This window comes from Rhinopithecus roxellana, chromosome 10 (assembly GCF_007565055.1).
Source record: "Rhinopithecus roxellana isolate Shanxi Qingling chromosome 10, ASM756505v1, whole genome shotgun sequence".
NCBI lineage: Eukaryota > Metazoa > Chordata > Mammalia > Primates > Cercopithecidae > Rhinopithecus > Rhinopithecus roxellana.
The window spans coordinates 39061830-39087648 of record NC_044558.1 but is presented as its reverse complement, the minus strand read 5'-3'; the positions used below and the strand labels follow the sequence as shown (position 1 = coordinate 39087648).

Here is a 25819-nt window from a genome sequence, read left to right as displayed (position 1 = left end):
CTTCCTGGTGCTGACAGGGAAATTTGAAATATAAAAGCATCATATTTAAGAATTATGCATTATTTTTTACCTGTAAGATGAAGAATTTGCACATATGATAAAAAACCTCTGCATTCTGAGGATTTTTTTCAAATGCAGTAAGCCACAATGCTCTGGCTTTGTCATGCTGATTTGTTTTCAAATATAATGCAACGAGGGCTTCCAGCAACTGGCAGTTAATGGGACATGATTCCAGTAAAGATTTACAAAGCTCCATTGCAGCCTCATACCTTAACAAAAACAAAAACAAAAAGGCTAAAGACGTGAAAAGATCACTTTTTAATACAAGGTTAGCTGCTTGGCAATTAAGTTGTACCTCTCCAGGAGTTGGTGCAGAGCAATCATGTTTGTGTAAAGTGGAAGGCAGGCCTCTATTCTTTCCTCAACAGTAAGGCTCTCATCTGTGCAAGCTTTCACCGCATCTACTCAAAAACATCACATGAATCATGTCAATCATAAAAATGAAATATTTGACTGTGTTACTTCAACTCCTAGAGGCCAATGGGAAAAGATGACCCCTCCCTTTGATTACCCATCCATCATCTTATTCACCTTTACTGAGCTTCTGGCTTTTACTCAAAGGAAGTTATCCAAGCAATCTCCAAAATCCTAAAATTCAATTCCTTTCAACTTTTCCTCAACTTCCCTGGTAAGAATAAAGTCATTCCATATGAGCTTTTGCATCTATCAGTGTTTCCATTTAAACAAGTATCTCTGTTGTAATTATCCTAAATTCTTTAAAACCCATCTCAAAAAAAAAAAAAAAAAGTTATAGAATAAATTATCTTTTCATCTTTCCCTGACAACTGCAAAGGAAGTCTTGCCCTGCTGCCCCACAGCCATTTGATTGTCTCTCCAAACTAGATCCTTTCCTTACTCCATCAAACACACTTTTCCCCTTGTAAAGAGTTCTTTCTTGATCTTGTTGCTACTTACTAAATGGTACAGTGTTTTACTTTGCACAGCTGTGACCATTTCCTCCTTACCCAATGGTACCACAACTTCCCAGATCCGTGGAGTTTAAAAGTGAATGCAATCACTTTAAAACTCCACTCCTGAAGTTCACTTATAAGGACTCCTATCTAACCAAACATAAAAGCTCACCTCTACCTTCATTTTATTTAACATTTGACAGTGTTCTTCCCCTTCTTCTTAATTTCTTCTTGCCTCTGCTTCCAAGAGATTGTTTAAATTTCCTCTTATTCCCATTTTAATGACTGCACTGTCCCTTTTACTCCTTACTGTTATGCTCTTAAATCTCATTTCCTCAGAGAAAATATCCCATAGCCTCAAGTACTGCATAATTTACTTCAAAAGCACATTATAAAAACTGTAAAGCATTCTGTAACACAGTAACTTCTATGTGAATAACACTCAAATCCACTTATGTATTGATAATTGTCCAAGTACGGTCCACTTCCTTTTTTTTTTGAAACGGAGTGCGCTGTTGCCCAGGCTGGAGTGCAGTGGCACAATTTCAGCTCACTGCAACCTCTGCCTCCTGGGTTCAGGCAATTATCCTGCCTCAGCCTCCCGAGTAGTTGGGATTACAGGCACACACACCACCATGCCCGACTAATTTTTGTATTTTTAGTAGAGATGGGGTTTCACCATGTTGGCCAGGCTGGTCTCAAACTCCTGACCTCAGGCAATCCACCTGCCTCAGCAGATTATCAAGTGCTGGGATTACAGATGTGAGGCACCACGCACGGCCAAGGTCCACTTCCTTACTTCCTACCGCCAACAATCATTTCCACTTGAATGACCAATTACAAACACAAATACTACTCCTACCATCAAAATCAGTCTTCCCAACTTACCAGTTTTCTACTAATGACATTTTCCTTTTCCCAGTCTCAAAACTCTGAAACCTTTCATTACTCCTTCTCCTCTTCCCTGACATTTAATCTGCAACCCGCCCCTGCCTTCCCCTCACATATTTCTATGTGATAACTTAAAACGTCTCTAATATCCTCCTTCCCAGGATACTTTTCTTGTACTTCAGTTACTGCCATCAGCTTCTGGTTGGTTTTCCTACCATTGGTGTAATTTCTCTTCAAGCACATTCTTTCTTAAAGAACCTCTACTGCCATCAAGTCTACCACATTTTCAAGGTTCTTAAAAATCAAGTATCATTCTACTTATCAGGCTTAATCACTACGATTGTCCAGCACAGAACTCTCAGTTTGATAAGACCTATCCCTTTTCCCAATCACACTTCAAATCCATTGCATAAATTCCCATCTACCTGTTGCTTTTTGTTTAACTCCCCTAACAATAATGTCCTTTCTTTTCTTTCCTTCCTTCACTGGGTATTTAACAAGCATTTAATAAGCACTTAATATTTTGCCACACATCCTTACAGGCCCTTAGAAGTAAAATGATAAATAAGACAAGGGTCCACCTCCATCTCTGAGGAGACCCACTTTGTCATACTGATAGCCATGCTTCAACATCTAGCTCCAGGTCCCCATTCTTCTATGAAGACTTCCTTTATCATGTCAATCTATAATAATCTCTTTCCTTTGGGTTTATGGCCAGTATCAAATAATTCTATAAATCACAGATCCTAGTCTCTTTTTTTTGAGACTGAGTCTCAGTCTGTTGTCCAGGATGGAGTACAACAGCGTGATCTCAGCTCACTGCAACCTTCGCCTCCTGGTTCAAGCAATTCTTGTGCCTCAGCCTCCTGAGTAGCTGGGAATACAGGCATGCATCACCACGCCCGGCTAAATTTTGTATTTTTAGTAGAGATGGGGATTCGCCATGTTGGCCAGGCTGATCTTGAACTCCTGACCTCAGGTGATCTGCCCACGCCTCCTTGGCTGGGATTACAGGCATGAGCCACTGTGCCCGGCCCTAGTCTCTTTTATGTAGCATACAGTTTAGACTATATACTAACACACAGTTATATGACCTTGTATGTTTAATAATTATGACAAATGTATAGATTTTATCTTCTGACTAGGCTATATACTTCTTTTAGGAACAGGTTTTACATCTTTTTTTTTTTTTTTTTTTTTTTTTTTTTTTTTTTTTTTGAGACGGAGTCTCGCTCTGTCGCCCAGGCTGGAGTGCAGTGGCCGGATCTCAGCTCACTGCAAGCTCTGCCTCCCGGGTTTAAGCCATTCTCCTGCCTCAGCCTCCCAAGTAGCTGGGACTACAGGCGCCCGCCACCTCGCCCGGCTAGTTTTTTGTATTTTTTAGTAGAGACGGGGTTTCACCGTGTTAGCCAGGATGGTCTCGATCTCCTGACCTCGTGATCTGCCCGTCTCGGCCTCCCAAAGTGCTGGGATTACAGGCTTGAGCCACCTGCGCCCGGCCAGGTTTTACATCTTTTAATGTGTTCCACAACAGGCCTATCATTTAATATAGAGAAGCAACCAACCTCACTGACTCCTGGAGAAAATATTAATTGGTTGAAAAGATACAAATCTTTAAACTTCCACCTTAATGGACTGCTAAAAAAAAAAAAAAAAAGGTGCCTAGTTCTCTGATTTAATCAATTCATCAAACTTACATAATTTATTTTCTCTACACATTTAACAGATACCCTTTGCCACAATCAGAAAGATAATGTAATATCACTGCAGTTATTGGTTTTCAAAGATGCCAGTGTCCATCTTCTCTGATTCAATACTTAATTTGCCTTATAAATTATGAAACTAAAACTTGCAATATAGAGATATCAATTTGTTCCACTTAATTATGGAGAATCACAATAATGGGTAGTTAATGTTCTAAACACTGATGTTATAATATAACAGTTGATATTACAATTTATAAACTTTATACTTACCTTCAAAAACTGCTAACAACATGTCAGGATTAGTCTTTACATCTTTAACTGCTTGCCATGGCATTACAAATGATTCTGTGTTAACAATTCTTGAAGGATTATCATTAGATGGATCATAAAATTTTGAAGGGAGAATGTTGAATTCAATAAGATGTATGTAGGCCAACCATGCCAAACATCGATCACTTGTTTTAAGGTATTCAGCAACTATTCCATCATTAGCAGATTTCAATGCATTCTAGGAAAAATTTAAAATTTTTTGATAAAAAAATTAATTAGAGATGTCAATACCAGATAAACATAATTTTTACCATGCTAAAGTTTATAAAATAATAAAATGGTCACATTTGTTGGTACATCTTAAGTGTCCTGATACTTAAAATCTAGTAAGACAAAGACAAAACAGTAAAAAGAAAAAAAATTTTTTAAACCACACTCATATAGATTATTTTCATCAGACTGATTTTTTTCCCTTATGGCTTGAATCTTGAAGTTTATCTGTGGATACTTAACATAAAATACTTTCATTGAAACCTTATAAAAACTCTACTTATTATAAAACTCTACTTATTAGTATCTTATAAAAACTCTACTTATTAGTATCTTATAAAAAAAGATACTACACCCATCAGGCAAATGAGGAAATAAAGTCATAGACTTACCCAATGTCACACGACTTAGCAGTAAGTGGAAAAACAAGGATTCAAATCCAAATCTTGTGCTTTCAACCATTAAATAATGCTATGGATAACGGTGTAGACCTTTTAAACTTTTTCTACAAAATGCAATTAAATGCTGTAACAAGTGCTTACCTGTAAAATTGCCAGTGCACTTTGGCATCTCCCAGTAAATATGTGCAGTTGAACTCTAAACAAAAGAGCCTCTAAAAGCTGAAAGGACAAAATATTGGATGTTTCCCGCTTGGCTGCTCCCATTAGAAACTCCAACATTCTCTCACATACGTAATCCTTCTCTTCAAAGGTGCTTTCTAGGTGTAAAAACTGCCCAAAGGGCCTTTATATTATTAATCTTGCCTTACAGGAATAAACCAAAACTACAGACTTTACACATTTCATTAAAAAACCATCTCATAGTAAATCTTCAACTTCTGCAAAAAGGATAATTGTAAAAATGTATAAATCCATCTTCTAGTACTACAACCTAGACTCCCTCTTCTATCACATATCAAAAAGTGGAATCAGATGAAAACTAAAACAATACAGATATACTCTTATTGTCATCACTGAAGCAATTTCATTTCTCTTTTCCCTGATTTAAAAGGTAAATCGCAGCAAGATCAGGATGAATATCCAAAGTTCACATTTATTATCACATACAATTTGTGTTGCTTAGGTGTGTGACTATATAAAAGTTTTGAGAATAGATTTATATTAGAAATATGCTGGGCACAGTGGCTCACGCCTATAATCCCAGCACTTAGGGCGGCCAAGGTGGGTAGATCACGTGAGTTTGAGACCAGCCTGGCCAATATGGTGAAACTCCATCTGTACTAAAAATACAAAACTTAGCCAGGCTCAGTGGTGCATGCCTGTAGTCCCAGTTACTTTGGAGGCTTAGGCAGGAAGACCGCTTCAACCTGGGAGGCGGAGGTTGCAGTGAGCCAACATCGCACCATTGCACTCCAGCCTGGGTGACACAGCGAGACTCCATCTCAAAAAAGATTTTTTAAAAAAGAAAGGAAATGCATGACAAAATACATTAAAGACCAAACAACTTCAAAGAAAAATATTACAACTTTTGAATATTCTACACCCTATAAAATCTTGTGGTGATCAACAGCATTCACTTTGGTACAAAGTGCTCTAGGTTTTAAAAAAGAAAAAAAAAAAAAAACAAGCATCCTTTACTATCTAAATCTGTTCAGTACCTACGTTCAAAGAGTAAGAAATAGAGTAGGAAGTTTATTAAGGGGTATCATGTTATCTAAATCTATCAGGTTCACAACTTCAGTTGGTAAGTAAATGACAGATCTGACAGCAACAGACTTATTTAAAAATTTATCTGAAACTAATGGCTCCCAAGTTCAGGTGATAAAAGTTCAGGTGAATATTTATTTTATTTCTCAAGTGGATCAATTATAATTTTAAGTCTGGGTAAAAAACATCCCATTCTTGGCTGGGCATGGTGGCTCACATCTTTAGTCCCAGCACTTCGGGAGGCCCAGGCAGGAGGACTGCATGAGCCCAAGAGTTCAAGACCAGTCTGGGCAACAGAGCAAGAACCCATCTCTACAAAAAAATCTAAAAACTATCCAGGCATGGTAGCACCCATGTGTGGCCCCAGCTACTCAGGAGGCTGAGGTAGGAGAATCGCTTGGGTCCAGGAGGTAGAGGCTGCAGTAAGTCATGACTGCACCACTGCACTCCAGCCTAGGTGACAAAGTAAGACCCTGTCTCAAAAATTGACAGCCAAAAAAACCATCTCATTCTCTTGGAGAAAGAAGAAGAGGCCACTTTTTCTCAATCAAATGTTTTTAGCTTGGCAACTTTAGATATTAGTGTGAATTACAGATTGGGATTATTTCTATAAGCATGGAAACAAATAATAAAAAGACAAAAATGTTTCCTGGCAGTCATTATAATTTTATAGAGGCAATTTAAGATAAATTTAAAAGAAACAATTATTTCAGGTGTTTTGCAAAAGCTACACTTAACTTTGCCCAAGCTAAAACTGTGTAAATATAGGTAAGTGTGAAATTTTTAATAATTTTACATTTTTTCTTTACTAATAAAGTTAACAAAAACAAAAAAATCACTGCTTCACTAAATATTTTCTTCTTGCTTAGTCTAAATTCTGATCCAGAAATGGCTTTGTGGTTACTAAAAACTGAAAGTAAGATTATTATATCCATATTCAGATAAGGCATATGCTCTATTAAGCGACATATCAATATTTAAGATGATCCAAAGGATTACACACACACGCACACACACACACACGCACATGTACGTTATCTTTTCTACTCACAGTCCAAAAGCTTTGATAATCTGGAGCATATTCAACAGCTGTTTCACACATTTCCTGCACCTCGTCCTTGGTTCCTCTTTTTGAGAACAATCTGAGGTAATGGCACCAAATTTCTGGATTATCTTTGTTATTTTCCAATGCTCGCGCCAGAACGTTTAAAGCAGAATCCAAGGATTCTGAGCACTCCCTGTATATATAAAAGAAAAGGCGGGAGTGCTTTTTAGAACCTGCTTGAAAATTTAAACAGGGCTAATACAATGAATCAATTTTAAAATTCCATTTTTATTAGAATTTACCAGGAAGCCAGGATCACTTATGAAAAGGGGTACTAGATTAAGATTTTAAATCACGTGTCTGAAAGTTTCTGATTTTCCACAGACTCAACAATGTTTTAAGTGAATGTTCAGTAAGTATTTACCACAGACAAAAGTACAGTGTTATAAAACCACTAAGATTATCAACTTCAAATGTGCTTTATGTCCATATTCAGCAACACCTTTTATGATTTACACTGTTCAAGAATGGGAAAAGTTAAACGACTCTCTCTCAAGGCCAGCTACTGCACGTACAAATATCAAAGCTTTCAGTATAATAGTTCTTTTCAACGGTCAAGGGCTTGCTATCTCTTGGAGAAGATAATTCTTTCTCATGATCCTATTCATAAAATAATGTACGGTTCTTTTGGTCTTCACTCAGCAAATGAGTCAGAAAAGAAAACACTGTACTTATCCCATTAACATGGAAATGACACACAGGAAAGTTAAATAAGCAACACATCCAGGCATGTGTGGGTTTATTAGCACTCTGCAGCACTGCTTTATTTAAAAGCTTTTAAGATAGTCAAATATTTCAAAGAAATGTGTTAAAAAAAAAAAAAAACCCTTGAATTATTGTAACTATAAAGTTATAATTATGAAAAGACTATTCTTGGCTTATTTATACTACCAAGAAGTTAGAAGATGCCATTTGCAATACAAACTATTGGTTGTATAAGTTATTACTATTTACCTTATTTAAATACATATAATTTAATATGACACCGAGACAAAGAAAATTCACCATAACTTGGAGGTTCTCAGATAAGCTTTAAATATCCATTACAAATTAACAAAATTTAACCTGTTCCACCATTATTTTATCATAATTTTATTTAAAAACTATGACTACTATGATTTTTTAAAAAAACAATAATCAATCATTCCACCAGTCAGAATTTACTGTTTTAACTAATCCTACTTTGAAATAAGAGCCTACTGGAGTAAAAAACTTTAGTATAATTTATTACCCATACACTGAGCCATGCACACAAACTCAAGATCTAATCTTAAACTTGTCTAATAGCTTTTAAACAATAAAATGCTTTTGGCTTTGTCAAAAAACAAAGACTCCATTGATACTAGGAAAGAAACCTAACTGATTACCATAGGTAAAAAAAACCTCAAACATAAAAATATAAATGTGCAACCGTTTACACAAAGATTTGAAGCTGACCTACCCCTCATTTTGATTCAAGTACTTGTACGCAAGCTTGAGCCAAAGTTGTACATGAGAAGGATTTTCAAGCACACTTGCTTCTAAATTAGCGATGTCATCAGTCTCATTTGTAAAGTATCTGACATCATCTGGAGTGACAACTGTATCCAGAGCTGGAACATTTATTTGGTTCTCTGGCTGGAAAGCTATTTAAAAAAAAAGTGTTATTAGCTTCATATTTTCTTTAGTCCACAGATGCAAGAAAAAGAAAACAATTGTTCTCATCTTTAAAATAATTTAAAAACCTAAAGATTCTAATGATATGTACTAGCTCATAGCTTTAAGGTAGAGCTATGACATAATTTATTGCCCAAACCAGGACCCTTCTAAGTGGAAAGAGGAGCTATTAAAGATTACACCAGAACAAAAGGAGTAATTAGGCCTCTACTATTTTAAGGCTAAGTGACATTACCTTTTCAGTCGACTTATCAGTAACCATGATTCAACTGCTTTTTCATTATTATCAAATGAATTCACATTTGTTAAATTGCAAATTATAATTAAGAAATTAAAAGTCATACTTTATAAAGATTATTTTACTATATCTAAACTAGAAAAAAAGTGTTACATTAGTGTAAATAAGTATATAATAGTATTCATCTCTTGGATACTTGCTAATTCACAAATAATGCAAACTTGAAATTAGAAAGTAAAATGAGCCAAACATACAGGCACTCATTCATACATTATTCTGTTCATTAGTTCATCTATCATTTGTTCATTCTCATTTTTTGAGCCTTCTGCATGTCAGAAAACATATTCAAAGATGAAGTAAAATAGAACACCTGCCCTTAAGGAGGACACAGGCTAGGCAGTGGTTCTCAAATGGAAGCTACCTTCCCAGACAAATAATGTATGTTTGGAAATATCTGAAGCAGTCATAATTATTTACTAAGCAGTACTGCTTGCATTTACTGGAGAGAAGCCATGAACACAAATATTGTGCAATTTCAGAGGCAATCCTGCACAGTGAATTAACTGTATTGCCTAAAAACCCAATGGCATCGTTTTTACAAAAATTTTTTTTAACTAGGCAAGCTGATACACCAAAGGATTAGCAAAGTGTTAAATAAAGATGGAACACCACAATTTAATAATTCTGGATCTTAAATTACATAACGTCTTACCATACTTAATTGGTCCTGTAGACTGTTCCTCATCACTACTGAAGCTATTATCTGAAATAGGTTTTCTCCAAAACTTTGGCTTCCACTTTCTTTTATCTTTGTAGGTTGTAAATGGAGGAGCTAAAGTAGATAGGAGAAGATTGTTAATTGACATAACTAGTTTTTTTTTTTTTAACATTTTGAAGGATATTCAATATTTGAAAAGAACTACATTCACTCCATCTTAAAAACGGTATGTATTTTTTTTTTTTTTTTGGACACAGAAGTCTCGCTCTGTCACCCAGGCTGGAGTGCAGTGGCGCAATCTCTGCTCACTGCAACCTCCGCCTCTTGGGTTCAAATGATTCTCTTGCCTCAGCCTCCCAAGTAGTTAAGGCTGCAGGCACACGCTACCACCACCCAGTTACTTTTTATAATTTTAGTAGAGACGAGGTTTCGCCATGTTGGCCAGGCTGGTCTCAAACTCCTAACCTCAAGTGATCAGCCCGCCTAGGCCTCCCAAAGTGCTGGGATTACAGGCATGAGCCACCGCACCTAGCCTGAAATGATATGTATTTTATATTAAGAACATAATACCAACAAAATCTGTCATACAGAAACTAAAAAGTCCTTTTCATAAAGAGATGCAGTACACACACACACATACATACATACACACACACACACACACACACACACTCTTATATATGTACTTACTATGACCTTTACTTTCATTGATATTGCTAACAAGGAGAACAGCCATCTGGTCCATTGACATTCGATCTTTGTTTACTCCAAAAAGTTTCTCAATGTATTTTTCTGAAATACATGCAATGCAATCTTCATGACAAATATCAATTACAGACTAGGATAATTAACATGTATGACGTGAACTTGTTTAAGAATTAAAGGCGAGTATATGGTACTAGGCAATAACACCTATGGCATTTGAAAGGGCAAAGCCTGTATTAACTACTATAGCAAATCCTACCACATCATATACCCAATTTGGGCTAAAAAAAAAAAAAAGTTCCTGAAATGAACTAAATAATTAAGTTAAAGTCCCAATTTGGGAGCAATAAAATAGATTCAGTGACATTACAATCACTCTGGGCTGTGATAACACCAAATTTAGTAATTATTATTTCCTTTACTTTCAAAAGATTTGTAGCTTAAGGTTTATTACTTGGCACCAAATCTGAGAAAAAGTTTAATAATATTTGCGCACAATGTGTGACAGTAATCTCTGCTTTCTACAAAGTGTATGAAGTCTTATTTCATTATAGAATTGGAAACAACAGCCATCGTAACTTCCAGCCTTCCTCTATTTTTGAAAACAGTAAGTAAAAATAGGGTCCTATGTTAAAATCAACAGGAAAGTTTCTATACAAACAGCTTAATATTTTCTTTTAAATAAATGGAACTAAATATTTAAATGAGCTCTGTCCAAAGAACTTTCTGCAATGTTGGAAATGTCTTAAATCTGTGCTGGCATGCACTTGCCACACGTGGCCATTGGGTACTTGAAATGTGGCTAGTATAACAGAGGAGGTAAATTTTTACCTTAATTATACTGGATACAGCAAATCTAGATAAAGCATTATGGGTAAACACACTGAATTATAGTAAGTATTTTACAATTTCAACAACTAAACATATAATTTTTAAGTTGCCTAAATTCAATTTTCATTTGAGAGAGACTAAGAAATCTTTAAAAACCTGCTGCAGCAGTAATTTCTTCACTAGTACTTGTCTCTGCACAACCAATCAATGACAGATTATATGACAGAATGTCCTGGAATAATTGTTTTCGGCTAAGCGTATAGTCTTGTATATGCTGCCTAAGATAAAAAAAAAAAACACAGAAAAGATAATCATGTACATATCAAAGTTAAGCAAACAAGACCGTTTTTCAAATTACAGAAGGTTCACAAAAACTACTCACCATTGACAATCATCATCATTACATGTTCCTGTTAAATCAAAACGGCAGAAACACTGATCTGGTTCAATCATATTGCTGTATGATACTGAGCTCAGGGGAAGTTTTTCCTTGGTTCGATAGTATGGACTAAATCTAAGGTGAAAAGAGTGAACAGGTATATTATGCCCAATTAATATTCCTCTGAAAACTAAGAAAACTTTAGTTTTTCTTTTTCAAGTTAAAATTTCCATACTTACTATTTATGAGGTTTTTAATCTAATTACATTAATGCCAAAATTAATTCGAGAAAAGACCCAGAATATCAAGTGATAGAAACAAGCCGCTTACCAAAAACATAAAACAGTTGAAACAGAAAAAACCTTGTATTCTAAAAGTAGTTTCTCACCACATGATAAAATACTATATAATACTGGTATTTCTTACACACATCACCAGCTAAGACAAGAAAATCTGGAAAAAGTCTATACTACCTGGAAGGTGCTTTACAATTTTCAGATAAAAACATGCAACCCTTTAACATTCTCACAACTTTTAAATGTCTAAAAACTTTGGGGGACCCACAAAGTTAATCATTTGAAAACATCTAAATACTCTGAAGGCTGGCCAATGCACTTCTTACCCTGAATAACAGTAAAATTAAAAATCAAAAATTAAAAAAACCTCTAAGACTCCAATTATTTTTCCTAAAATCCCTAGCGAACAGAAATCCAAAATTCTCCACATTTCTACGAATAGCCAGAAACTGGAATTTGATACGAATTGATAAATCCAAGAGTGTGGTTTGAGCCCAACAGCAGGACACTTAATTTTTACGTTCCTTAAAAGGGTAAGTCTGGTTATCGAGAGCAATGATTCAACTGCGTTTTCATTATCATCAAATATTCAAGGTAAAATATTAAAAACCAAAGAGAAATCCTGAAATTCAAGCTTATTGAATCTTTCTTTTATACCTGTAGGACTTAAAAACTAGAAGAGGACTATGGTAGGGTCTAAAAGGACATGGCTTCACTTCCATTGTTTTACTTTGTGCTGTGACAAAATCCACATCTACAGAAATCTCCTGCAAAAGAAAATAATAATTCTGTAAGGCAAATAAGGCCGGGGTGAATTTCAGATTTTAGAGAAAACACGAAATGTTCAATTACCTGACCATGCAAAACCTTCTCTGTAATGCCTGTGGTGGTTTTTAAAATCAGCTGTTTTAGGCTGTCAGCTTTTGAATATAATTTTTGCAATTCACCAATTTTTAACCCTAGAAAAAGTTCTGGTTTTTCTACCGTATTTTTATTAAGCTTGTTTATGCATTCTTTGTTAGTGGTATCAGTGTGCTTAAGGTTAGGTTTAGTAAAATAATTGGATTCTAAAAAGGATCTTCTTCGCTCTCTGCTTGAACCAGACAAAATTTCATCATCAACATCATTTTCTTCAGTGTCCAGGGTTAATTTATCTTGTGTCAGATCATGAAGTGAGGGTTGAGGTAAAGAAAATTCGGGTTCCTCTTCCACAACTGGAGAGATATTTTGTTGTTCCTTTGCTTTAAGGGCTCGGGCTTCTTTTAATTTTTGAATTTTCAGGGCATATTCATATTCCAGCTTTTGTAACCGTCTTTTCTCCATAGCAATTAGTTCTGCTGAATGCTTTCTTGGACTTGATACTGGAGAACTGTCCAGTCTCATCATTTTGTTTGGCTAAGGGAGAAAAATGATATAAATACTTTACATTACTGTGATTTTATAAACAACTTCTGGTAAGATAATTGTGCTATCCCCACCATACAATGCTAACATTCCAAAACTAAATCAATATGGAGAACAGAGCTTAACCTAAGTAGCCAAAAGTTTTGCTAGTTAATCTATGACTTATGAAAAAAACAAAGTCAAGACAAAATAACAAAGTAGGCATCCAAAAATGTGGATGTCATTTAAAAACAAAGCTTTAATCTTAATCTCTTGGAATTTATAGCAGAGTTACTTTATATATACATCTTACCCTTAAAACTATCATAAAAACTTCCTGCTTTCTAAAAGTAAAATATTTCTATAAAAAACTCACCCCAAAGCGATCTTGTTCCAGTTTACGTTTTCCTATTTCTTTACTAGCCACTGCCTTTGCCCGAGCAAGCTCTTCTCCATATTTTAGAGTCAAAGCTTTCTTAATTGTAACACGCTGTTGAACTCTGTGAATCTGAAAATATAGAATAATCCTGAAAATGTAAATGAAAACCTTAAAACAGGAAATTTCTTCTTCTCAAATACCGCAGCTTTATTCAACTGAAAATAAAAATATTCCAATATTATTTATCAATAAGAAACTATAGGTTACACATATTTTGCTGGCTTTAGTATATGGTGGTTTGTCTTACAGAAAATTTGGCCTATAAAAATGTGTAGTACATGGGAGACTAGCGTATTTTAAAATAATTACTTGTTCCTGAAGCTTCTTCAAAAACATTCTGTTAACATTAAGAATTTTTTCAGTTGCTTGAAGCTGTTCTGTAAGTTTTGTAATCTTTGCTTCAGCATTTCTAACAGATTCTTTCTTCTTGGCTTCTTGCTGCACAAGATTCTTTAAAACAGATTCATCTTTCATCAAGAGAATCCTAAATGAGAAATAACAAAATTCTTGTTAATGTTTCCCCACAAGAGCAGACTAACACTGTCAGAATAAAAAATTTTCAAAGTAGTAGCACAATTTTTAAAAATGCATCTACAATGAGACACAGATAAAAATTTAAAGGGATGAATATTTTTATATTCATCACACAGGTATTTAAAGTAACACTGCTGCACTGATAATAGTAACTATGAGGCTGATCTCTTAAAAAAAAAATCCATTTAAGCTTGAGGTAATGTCAATTACTGTTGAAAACTTATAGTAAATATTCAATGTTGGGCCAGGTGCGGTGGGAACACATTTCTCTGGTTGAAGCGATTCTCCCACCTCAGCCTCCCAAGTAGCTGGGATTACAGGCATGCACCACCATGTCTGGCTAATTTCTTTTGTATTTTTAGTAGCAACAGGGTTTCACCATGTTGGCCAGGCTGGTCTCAAATTCCTGACCTCAAGTGATCCACCCACCTCGGCCTACCGAAGTGCTATGATTATAGGAATGAGCCACCACACCTGGCTGGTATTTTTATTTAAACATTAATTTCATTACTTTATGTAAATGTAGTATCATTCAACAAAATGACAGACTTCTACATTCTACAAAGTTTAAGTGAGAAAATGTATAATTCTACAGTATGCTTATTAATAACATATACCACAAAAATATATTTCTCTACTACAGGAACAATTAGATATGTGAAGATAACAAGGCTCACCTATGTTTTTTCAGTTTTGATTCTGCATCTGTAACCTGCTTAGTAACCATTGCTATCCTGCCAATACCATCAATTTCCACATCAGAGTTTGCTGGAGATGATGAACTTGTCTTCAGCTGATCTGATTTAATCAAACGCTGTTTCTCACGGCTAAAATTATCAAAAAGGATATATGCATTATACCCAAGAATAAACTTAAACTAATTTTAAAACGTATTCTATTTCATGCAGTAACAATATTAATCACACCGACTAACAATAAAGATGATGACCAACATGCATGACCCAAGTTAACATTCAAAGTTGATAGTGGAGTCCTTCTCTTTGAGAGTTTTCATCTTTTTTCTAAGCTGGTTATGTCGCAGCACATCACTCTATTCAAGTCTATGTATGATCATCCAGCTCCCTTTTCTGTGTGAGTTATAAAACATTAACTCTGTATCTTGGATAAAACTATCATCACTCATTTCTCAGTGCCAACGAACTCTGTAAGAGAAGTTTTGAAAACATCACATACTTTTAATGTAAATTACATAAAATTACACTTACTTGGCAATCTCTTCCTTTAACAATCTATATTCAATCTTCTTTTCTTCAGGCAAAGCCTCCGGTGTTCGCAAAGGATCATTTTCTTTTTCAGATTTTGGAGGTACTTTCGGTTTTGAAGCTTGCTAAAAAAAAAAAAAAAATTGAAGTCAACTAGATCATCAACTTTCCAAAATTCCATACTAAGATTTATATTTTATATTGCAACCCAGCGTATACTGAATTTATTTAGAAATACCTGAATGTCTTCATCATTTTCTATTCTTTTTTCTAAAACAATGTTGGTTGATAACTACTAAATTGTATATGCCACCAAGCAGTCAAGATCTACAGTCTGAAAATCATTGTATTAAATAATAGCTGAACAACAATTGAAATAGGGAAAAAAGGATAAAAGTTGTACTTAGATAATAAATTTTAATAAAAACTGTTTTCTGGTAACACAACACAACTCTAAAACAACAGTCTCCCTACTACAAAGAACAATTATCCAACCAATTTTACTATTTTGAAAAAGGAAGTACTTAATAGGAAACACAAATAATGGAAACTTTTAATAGTAAAATGAATCTACATTGATACATGCTTCATTACATAAAGTCCTAATAGCACAAATACTTAAAATATGTCCAAAAATCAATGTTATTAAAAATCTATAACTTTATGGTTTAGTTTTCAGGAAAAAATAAATTTTACTGATTGTCAAAAGGTAATCTTTCTTACCACCTTTAATTATTACACTTACCTCAGCAGTTCGTCTTGCTTCTTTAATCATGGACTCTAATCCACCAAAAACACTATTTGTTGACTTAGAAGCCTCTCCATCAGATTCGCTATCATCTGAATCATTTAGTGTTACAACCACTGATTTATGCTTTGGAAGCTGCAAAGACAATATATTTATTACTCGTGATAACAAAAGGACATCATTTAACCTCTCTGAATTTCAATCCACAAAAATAATGGGCTCCAAGTAGACAGTCTATGTCTCCTTCTAGGGTTGTATTATATAATCCACTGTGTCAACCAATACTGGTTATATGCCCGAGACATAAAATGTATATTCTTTAAGTCTTTCTATACCATAATTACTCTCATTAAAATTTTATTTTCGCTTTCTATATAAAGAACCACAATGCAATTTAACTCTTTTAAAACCAAAGAAAAATTATTTTGTTAATTTTACATAATTATCAAAATTCTGTACTTTGTGGTTACATATAGAGGGTCAATTGCCAAAACTGGCTTACCTAACAGAGGCAAGATTTCAACTTGTCTTTGTTCTATTTATTTTACTTTGAAGCCATTAGAAAACAAGATAGAAACAAACTATCATTTCAACCTCCTTAATAAACATCACTAATAATTTCTTTCATAATAGTGTAGTCATTGATTGGAAAACATACACAAAGTATACAAAGAGATGGGAGAAATAAAAAACATGTAATTTGTTAAAATTTTGACTCCAAAAAGATAGAAAATCTGAATAAGCCAATTTCTATAGAAAAAAAGTTGAAGAAACGACAGAGGAAAGTATACCACTCTGATGAAAACAATAACTCCCCCAACATACTATCACCAAACTTTACCAGTTTTCAAGTGAAGGTGTTGCTCTCATTTTATCAATAAATTAAAAATAAATTTTAAAAATTTGTATTTATATGTGAATATATGTGTGTATATAAATAAACTAAGGGGTAGAAAACAGGACAACTAAACTTCATAGAAATTTCTCACAACTGTTTGAATAAAAGTAGCATTAAATTTTTGTTTTTACCGAGATCACAGTTCGTGGAAGACGAGGTCCTCTGTGAAACTTTGGATTCTGTATCCTAGGCTGAGACACTGTGTTAATACTGACTATTGATAGATTGCTTCTTGGCACAGTATGTGAATTGTTCAGAACTGGAGGTGAAGGTGGGTCACTATTACTGGATGTTTCCTATATAAGGAAGAGAAAGATATGAAACATTCCTAAATAAAAATAAATTTCTGCTACCTTTAAAAATCTGGAGCATGTTAGAATTATCCCCACTTGGCAGAAAAGTCCAATGAAACCCAAGTAACCAGAAAAAAGTAGGACTACCATAAAGCTAAGCTCAAGAGCACCACCTAGAGGTTCAGATACCTAAATTACCTCTGGCTTAAAAGCTCTTTTATTTGCTAGAGATTTAAGTAGTTCTTCTCGAAGCAGCATTTCTTCCTCCTCTTCCTCATCTGCAAAAGGTGGTTTTGGAGGCTGTTCTGGATCTTCAGGTGGGAGAGGTGGTAATGGTGGTAGAGGAGGTAGAGGTTCAAGAGAAACACACAAGCCTTCCACATAAGGCTGGCTCAAAGGTGGCAAAGACTATGTTTTAAAAAAAGAAATAATTACAATGCAAATTTTATCAACTCAAATGCTTATCTCTGCAGCAATATTAAACTAGAAAAAAATAAACTTTATATTATTATTTTAGCTGTAAGTATAGTAAGCTAAGTATATGTTAACCTCAAAACAAACCCAGAAATCAATAGCCAACCATGAAAAAGTGTTATTTTTACAATTAAAAAAAAATCAACAATATTTGAAACATTTATTAACTTCAAGGAAAATTATAGAAACTTCTCTGTTCTCATTCTTATATACATTTAGCATTCTAGAAAATATAGATATCAAACTATACAAGGTCCTTCCTTCTAGATGACTATCTGAAAGCAAGAAGAGATACTGAAACCCAAGACATATTTCAGTAAAAAATAAAAATTAGAAACCAAGGGATTCTGTGAATAATAGTCCAGAGTACCTTAATCATTAATTAAGTATCAAGAAGAATCACCACTATTCTCTTAAAATGGTTTCTTAGAGAATATCTATAAAGGAAACTAATTTTACACAAATCCCTGAATTTGGGTATGTATTTGCATCAAAGATTTTCCAGTATTTCTCTCGGCATTTAGTTTATTTATTTCCCAAAAGAAAACATTACAACGAAGAAAGTGCTGTTTTCTCTCTCACTACTGGCTCTAATATTCGCCTCACCATATATGTTCTAGAAACACACTACACATCTTTCCTGAAACGGAAAGGTTCCCTCTTACACCTACTGAGTGAGAGATACTCAATTTGATCTCTAGGCTCTCACAATCTAAAAATAATGTCAAAACTTTTAATGTCTGATTCCTCTACTTCCTTTTTTTCCTTTTCCTTTTACTGTTTTCGTTTTTTTATTTTGTTTTGTTTTTGTGGGAGGACTGGAGACAGGGGAAAAGAAATTAACTTCATAGAAAATGCTTTTCTTTTGCTGGATTTTCAAGTTAAAAATAACCATCTTTCTGAAAAGAGGAGAAAGGAGAGAATATTAATTTTTAGAAGCATCCTAATGCACATAAATTCCAATTCCCTAAAAAAGAGACAGTCCAAAACAGTAGATAACTTCTGTTTTTGAATAAATTTTCTGAGTAGCTACTAGATGAGAGTAAAGAGAAGAAGGAAACATGATAGGTACCGAAAAGTCAACATGAAATTAAAAATTAGCTATGAAAAAAATCTATCAAATGGATAGCTTGCTGCTTTAATCAACTGTTTATTCTACATATTTCAATGCTATTAATTCTCATAAGCAATTCTGATTTTTTAAGCCCTCTTCAAACCTAACCATTCATTTGTTTTTAAAAACAAATTAGAAAAGCCAAGACAAAATAATTTTCTTAGAAATCAATTTTGACTTACAGAAACCTGAGGTGGTGGAGGCAAAGAAAGAGACGGTGCTGGAGAAAAATACCCCAATGAACATTCAGAGAAAAATGGCGGTTGCACTGGTGAAGGAGCTGTAAACAAATTTTTTGTTAAGAGTTTAGTAACAGAAATATTTCACCAGGAATACATTAGGTTTATGTTATGTTTGAAGAAATACATCTAGGTGGAGTGCAAATTAGATTTTATCAACCTCTGATAAAATCTTTAACGCTCATAAGTCCATCTCCAGCCATTTAAAATTGTCATATCATCATAAAGTCAGCCATTCACTTCAAACTAACGATTAGTCCCTCAAAACTCTCACTTTGTTCCACTTTTAACCTAATGATAAGAGCAGGGAATAGAGCAGGAAAGGCTAGAAGCATACTTAAAAAAAGAAAGAAAAAAAAGCACACACACACACACACACACACAAACAACAAAACCACAAGCATACTTTTCAAGAAATAATGAAACAAAAAATTCCCTTGAATCCTGCCAAAGTGCCCTAGCCAAAGGAAAACAATGATGTGGTGACTTCATTATTCCCTTCTTGTGGAGCAAAAGAAAGTTGAGGACATGGACTATATAAGCTGTGTTGAAAGCAAATAAAACCAGGAATGAGAAGAATTACTTAGTGTATTTAGTCACTAAGGTAGACATTTTTTCACATTTTAATTTTGAAATAATTACAATTGATGCATCTCAGCATTTTTCTTCCTTGGTAGCAGATAAAAATAATTGTGTATTTTATCTTCAATGACTTGTTAGGCTCACTGAAATATAGCAGTTTCAAAGACTACTCTTAATACCCTACCCACTAACTATATAATCTTAGAGAAAATCTAACATTTCTTCTTTATCCCAGTTGTCTCACAAGTCAATACATTATTATCCACATGCCTTATATGGGGTTGACTTGAGTCCCAAATGAGATCATCTGAATATACATTATCTTTGGAACATTTTACATAGCGCTGCAGATGTGGCTGCTGTGTCACATTTGTGTTATTAGGTGGCAGAGAGAGGCTATGTCTATGCTCAGTGTTCTGCCCCATGAACATTTGAATGTTTAATAGTCTGACATTTGATGGTGCTCTCATTTTATGGACTTGGCATGTTTTCCCTTCCTAGTATCTGGGAGAGAGGGTGGACCTAGTGAGTGCACTGATCTCCAAGGAAAGCCCTCCAGCTTGCACTGTCCTCATCCAGATTTAACCAGCCCTGACTCACTGCCAGGTGCCAGGAAAGGCTTCTGAGGACTTTCTAACCTTTGTGTTGGGCCCACCACTAGGGGGTCTGAAAGGACAGTGGGAAGGTAGAGGGTGCCCTCAGCAAGAGGAGCCTTCATTCATGAATGTTAGAAACTACTGGCAGGAAAGATGAAGTCCATTACGTGCTGGTTCATGCTACCCACCATGTCAGGATCATCCAGGAGGACAAAGAACTGGGAAAGTGTTTGCTGGTGTTTGATTCAGTTAATAGTATTAACAGTAGGTACTTCTACTGTGCTCTTGATTCTGTGTCAAGCTTTCTTGTTATCTATTTATTTTTGAGACACAGTCTCGCTCAGTGCCCAGGCTAGAGTGCAGTTGCGCAATCTCAGCTCACTACAACCTCCACCTCCCAGGTTCAAGTGATTCTCCTGCCTCAGGCTCCTGAGTAGCTGGGACTATAGGGGCGAGCCACCACTACTGGCTCTAATTTTTGTATTTTTAGTAGAGGCAACGTTTCACCATGTTCATCAGGCTGGTTTCAAACTGTTGACCTCAGGTGATCCTCCCACCTCGGCCTCCCAAAGTTCTGGGATTATAGGTGTGAGCCACCGTGCCCAGCCATTCTTGTGTTTCAACACAGGAAGGAAGTTGACATAACTTGTGATTGGCTTATAGTATGAGCACTGGCCAGAATGACGAGGTGGACCAGCCCCAGTCCAGATCAAGATGCAGAGGCCAGGATGTGGGCCTAGCCCTGTGCCAGGAGGCTAGTTGGAACAGAGGTGCAGATACAGGTTCCATCTGCTCTGGGACCACCAGTGGTACTCAAAGTATTTGCAGCCTCAAAACCTGGCTTTCCACAACTCCACCCGCTCCCAAGGCCATGCAGCTGCAGTTCCTGCTCTGCTTTCATTACATGGATGGGCAGGCTGGCATTGGGATGCCCACTGTCTCTGACCCTGGCCTCTCTACCTTGGTGGCACTGTGTGCTCCAGCTGGACGGGGCAGCTGCCGGGACCACCCCATAATTTTAGTATTCTGATTTTTAAGTTGTTCTGCCATTGTGGTATCCCGGTGAAAAAAAAAAACAACCTTCCAGGAATTTTTGAACTGCCTGGAACCTCAGATCCTAAACTGATTTTTTACTGTATTTGAATTATCTTGTTTTTTTAAACTTTTTTTTAATACAAGATAAAGTGAATTAAAAGATATTTTTAATGCACATTTCTTCAAATATAATACGTTTGTGTTGGCAAAATTTGAGAAAAAAATTGACCTTGAATGGAAAAAATACATATATATAAATATCTGCAGTTAATGTGGCAAAAAATTAAAATTTGACAAAGCTGCATAGAGAGTACGTTCTCTACGTTTCACAAAACCATTTAAAAAGCATAGATCATAAAGTTATTTTATAGAAATAAAGTATTAATAATATTGTCGATACTTGGGAATTACAAAAAATCATCTCCAAGAATCTGAAAATAAGAAAATTAAAGATTGACCAAAGCAAGTTAAATTATGTTATCAAAACATAATATAATGTAAGACTATCACATATCAGCTTACAATAACAACCTGAAAAATGAGCATTTTGGTAAACACTAGCCAAATAATACATATTTTGTTTTGTCTCTAGTCTAGATACACCAAAGTAGGATTCCAGTTTTGATTTGGTCTCACCATGTGACTACAGGGAGAAATACACTGATCATGTGTTCTTCCAAATTCTCCAGTTCCTGGAATGCCAACTGCATTCTGCTATCTGCCTCAGTCTTACGTGTTTTAAATTATTTGTGAAGGAATAGGTCTCTCACAGCCAATCACCCCTGAACATCAACAAAATCAAGTCTCTGGCCCTCAAAGATAAGTCAGATTCTAGACAATGCAACCTAAAGGAGAGTTACAGCCCTGACCAGTTCTAACTAGTCTTTCCTGAGATGGCACTAGTATAATTTTCTGTCTCAAAATTTCTACAAATTATCATACTAGAAAGAGACAGGAAGCCAAATAGCAAAAAAGGTCTTTTGTTCTTTGACTAAAGGAGAATGAATCTTGGATATAAACATCAAGAGTTTGTTTTTTTAAAGAGTAGTGTTCTCATCTTTCCCATTCTTCACTTTTCATTTTATTTTTTGAGACAGAATCTTCTCTGTTAGTCAGGTGGGAGTGCAGCGGTGCGATGTCAGCTCACCGAAAACTCCACCTTCCAGGTTCAAGCAATTCTCATGCCTTAGCCTCCCAAGAAGCTGGGATTACAGGCACATGCCACCACACCCAGCGAATTTTTGTATTTTTAGTAGAGACGGGGTTTCGTCATGTCAGCCAGGCTGGTCTCCAACTTCTGGCCTCAAGCAATCTGCCCACCTCAGCATCCCAAAGTATTGGGATTACATGCGTGAGCCACTGCATCCGGCCCAATCTTCACTTTCTAGAGCAATAGTTAACAGAGTTTAAACAATGCCTTATTTATTTTTTACTTTAAAGGCTATCTAGAAACACTTGGAAATAAAGATTAATATTACTTATTTGAGGTTTGCTCTCTAAGTATTCACAACAACAAATAATGTCTATCATCATACAGTTCATCAGCAAATCTCACTTGCATTACACATTCTTTCAAGGTTTTGAGTACCATAATGACTATTCTCTACTTAATACATGTAAATACACAAAGGTTTCAAGTTTTGGCTCATACCTGGAGAATTGGTTTCACTATCTGTATCCATAGCAACTTCTTCATAGTTATCATACTGATAAATGCCTCCTCCACTATCAGTAGGTTGCTTATCTAAGGATCGCCTCAGGTCAGGATCTGAAGACTAAGTATACAACACTTTTTTTTAGTTTCAAAGCATTTTCTGTCTTGGGTTACAAATCACAAAAGAACTGATGGTTATCTTCTAGGGAAGAGTATCAAAAATCATGGTGATTCAGTTAGATGTGCCTATCACATCTTTGGGAGATTCAATTTAAATGACAGCTACACTGGCTGACATTTCATAACTGTATAATGAGATAGATAATGGAATTTCCAAAATACTAGCCATACAGATGAAATCCCCCACTGTTAGCTAAGCCACTAATTAGCTCTTCTTGTAAAAATGACATCAAACTCTTGTACACTTATGACTTCTGTATGATTAAGAAACTAGAGAAATATAAGCAAGTTTTACATCATCATGACTACATAGAGAACATTTCTCTAAAAATTCAAAAACATTTTAATTATGAATAAATTAATGATACCTGAAAACTACAAATTCTGGGTAAATGTGTTTACCTATTGTATGCTGTTTTCTTGTCTACTTCTTACTATGTTTCACTCAGAGACAGTTTATAATAAACTAAAAACTCGCAAAACCTCTTGAGGAGGTAAAGAATAATGTGCAAATAATACCATATTTATCTCTAGAAAAAGATTCTATTGGCCCGGTGCGGTGGCTCATGCGGTCAGGAGTTCGAGACGAGCCTGGCCAACATGGCGAACCCCGTCTCTACTTTTAAAATACAAAAAAATTAGCCAGGCGTGGTGACGGGCGCCTGTAATCCCAGCTACTCGGGAGGCTGAGGCAGGAGAATTGCTTGAACCTGGGAGACGGAGGTTGCAGTGAGCCGAGATCATGCCATTGCACTCCAGCCTAGGCGACAAGAGTAAGACTCCCTCTCAAAAAAAAAAAAAAAAGTTCAAAGTATAAATATTTACAATATTCCTTGCTTAAGCAAATCTAACTCCAATTAATGAATTTACTCTTTAATATCCCTCTATTCTTCATTAATACATTCTCAAGTGTACTCTTTTTGGGCTTTTTTTCTTCTTTTTGGGTGCACAGGGTAAAAGAAGGGAGGGAGAGAGAAAAAGAGAAGACAACAAGTATATTCATATACATAGTAAATGTTCAACAAATGCTTGACCACTAAACACAAAATAGCCACATGCACTAAGGTTACTACATGATGATTTAACATTAAAATAGTCCATACTAGTCATGACACAATTCTCAATCTACATTACTAAACAATGAAAAACTAATGAAATTCTACCCCTGTATTTAAGAAACAGCCATTTTGTTTTCACAATTTAGTAATCCTACTTTCACCTAAATAGAAAATGGTAAGAAAGCTAAAAGTAGTCTCTGCTAATCATAATTTTAGCCTTCATTTTGTCCTCTAATACCTACGACTACAAAAGATGCTTTCCCAATTATAACCTACCTTCCTTTCTTCCAACAGTTATTTATAAAATAAGCTTTCTTATTTGACAGAATCTATGAAATAAGACTTTAAGGAAACTTAGAGTAACGTTTTGATTTTATATTTTTGCATTTCTTACTTTACTTCTTGATCTCCTCTTGCCACCAACCAATTTCATGAATCGATTGTACTGTTCTTCCTGATTTGAGAGATCTCGAATTTTTCTGATTTCTTCCTCTCTTTTCCTTCTCTCTTCTTCTTCAGCTTGTTTCCGCTGATCCTCTTCTTTCTGTCTTTCCTGTTCTTTTTGTTGTTGTAGTTTCTTCCATGCCTTTGTTTGCTGCTTCCTCAATGCTTGTTTAGCTTTAAATAAAAAATACATAAACATTAGTATCTGTCAGGAGATAAAAGAAAAATAAGAGTCTTTAAAAATATTTTCATTATCGATTCATCAATGATGATGCTCCTCTTAAGTTGTTTATATAAGACTGTTTTCCATTTTAGGGCCCTATAATTCCCCAAACTCAAAACTCTGAATTAAAATCCCAAAACTATACTGATAATGAATTCAGCTAGAAGAATTTAACAAGCAGTGGCTCACACCTATAACCCCAGCACTTTGGGAGGCCAAGGCGAGCGGATCACCTGAGGTCAGGAGTTTGAGACCAGCCTACCCAACATGGTGAAACCCCGTCTCTACCAAAACTACAAAAAATTAGCTGGGCGTGGTGGTGGGCGCCTGTAATCCCAGCTACTTGGGAGACTGAGGCAGGAGAATCACCTGAACCCGGGAGGTGGAGGTGGCAGTGAGCAGAGATCACACCACTGCACTCCAGCCTGGGTGACAAGAGCAAAACTCTGTCTCAAAAAACAAAACAAAACAAAACAAAAACAAAAGATTTAATAAAAATGATCACCTGTAGTGCTAACTTTTTTGGCCGAATGTGTTTTTGTACTTGTTTTAACTTTTTGCTGTACGGTTTTCGTCTTAGTCAACTTTTCTTTGCTTTCTTTCATCACCTGCTGTTCTTTTTGTTGCCATTTTTTACTGGCTGACTGAAGGGCCAAAAGGCGAAGCTGTAATTCAGATAGTTCCTCTTCATCTTCACCAAGTTTCTTTAAAGCAAAAAGAAAGAGCTAAAATTTTTAATTCTATTATTTAGCTTATACATTTTATCAAGTCAAATCCTTTATAAGATAAAAATTTAAAGTTTGAAGGCAAATATGACAAGGCAAATACAGATAACATAAGTAAACTAATTTACTTCCCATAGCCTAAGACTCTAATGTAATTCCTAAAATACGAATAGAAGTTCAGTCTGCAGAAGGTATGTGTATATAGGTAATGTAGGGTTGGTGAGGCGGTACAACTGATAGAACAGGATAATGCAAAAAAATAAAAGAGTTAGTA

General features: G+C 35.3%; 1 protein-coding gene and 1 non-coding gene across 2 annotated transcripts in view; one reads left to right on the top strand and one right to left on the bottom strand.

Moving 5' to 3' along the window:
• Positions 1 to 25819, bottom strand: part of ZFC3H1 (zinc finger C3H1-type containing) — a 54369-nt gene that overhangs the window by 10513 nt on the left and 18037 nt on the right. The window contains exons 4-26 of the mRNA XM_010370729.2: positions 25326 to 25524; positions 24548 to 24771; positions 22913 to 23036; positions 18992 to 19089; positions 17420 to 17629; positions 17060 to 17224; positions 16028 to 16165; positions 15286 to 15407; positions 14737 to 14886; positions 13835 to 14009; positions 13463 to 13594; positions 12556 to 13098; positions 12361 to 12470; positions 11411 to 11542; positions 11185 to 11306; positions 10183 to 10284; positions 9487 to 9606; positions 8322 to 8505; positions 6827 to 7013; positions 4651 to 4839; positions 3839 to 4076; positions 356 to 461; positions 71 to 269 (exon numbers count right to left, since the gene is read on the bottom strand). Coding sequence (XP_010369031.2) covers positions 71 to 269; positions 356 to 461; positions 3839 to 4076; positions 4651 to 4839; positions 6827 to 7013; positions 8322 to 8505; positions 9487 to 9606; positions 10183 to 10284; positions 11185 to 11306; positions 11411 to 11542; positions 12361 to 12470; positions 12556 to 13098; positions 13463 to 13594; positions 13835 to 14009; positions 14737 to 14886; positions 15286 to 15407; positions 16028 to 16165; positions 17060 to 17224; positions 17420 to 17629; positions 18992 to 19089; positions 22913 to 23036; positions 24548 to 24771; positions 25326 to 25524 — 3969 coding nt within the window. The remainder of the gene's footprint in view (positions 1 to 70; positions 270 to 355; positions 462 to 3838; positions 4077 to 4650; positions 4840 to 6826; positions 7014 to 8321; positions 8506 to 9486; positions 9607 to 10182; positions 10285 to 11184; positions 11307 to 11410; positions 11543 to 12360; positions 12471 to 12555; positions 13099 to 13462; positions 13595 to 13834; positions 14010 to 14736; positions 14887 to 15285; positions 15408 to 16027; positions 16166 to 17059; positions 17225 to 17419; positions 17630 to 18991; positions 19090 to 22912; positions 23037 to 24547; positions 24772 to 25325; positions 25525 to 25819) is intronic.
• On the top strand, positions 19962 to 20085 carry LOC115900197. Its single transcript, XR_004059867.1, has one exon. It is a non-coding gene; the product is annotated as a small nucleolar RNA SNORA17 (small nucleolar RNA).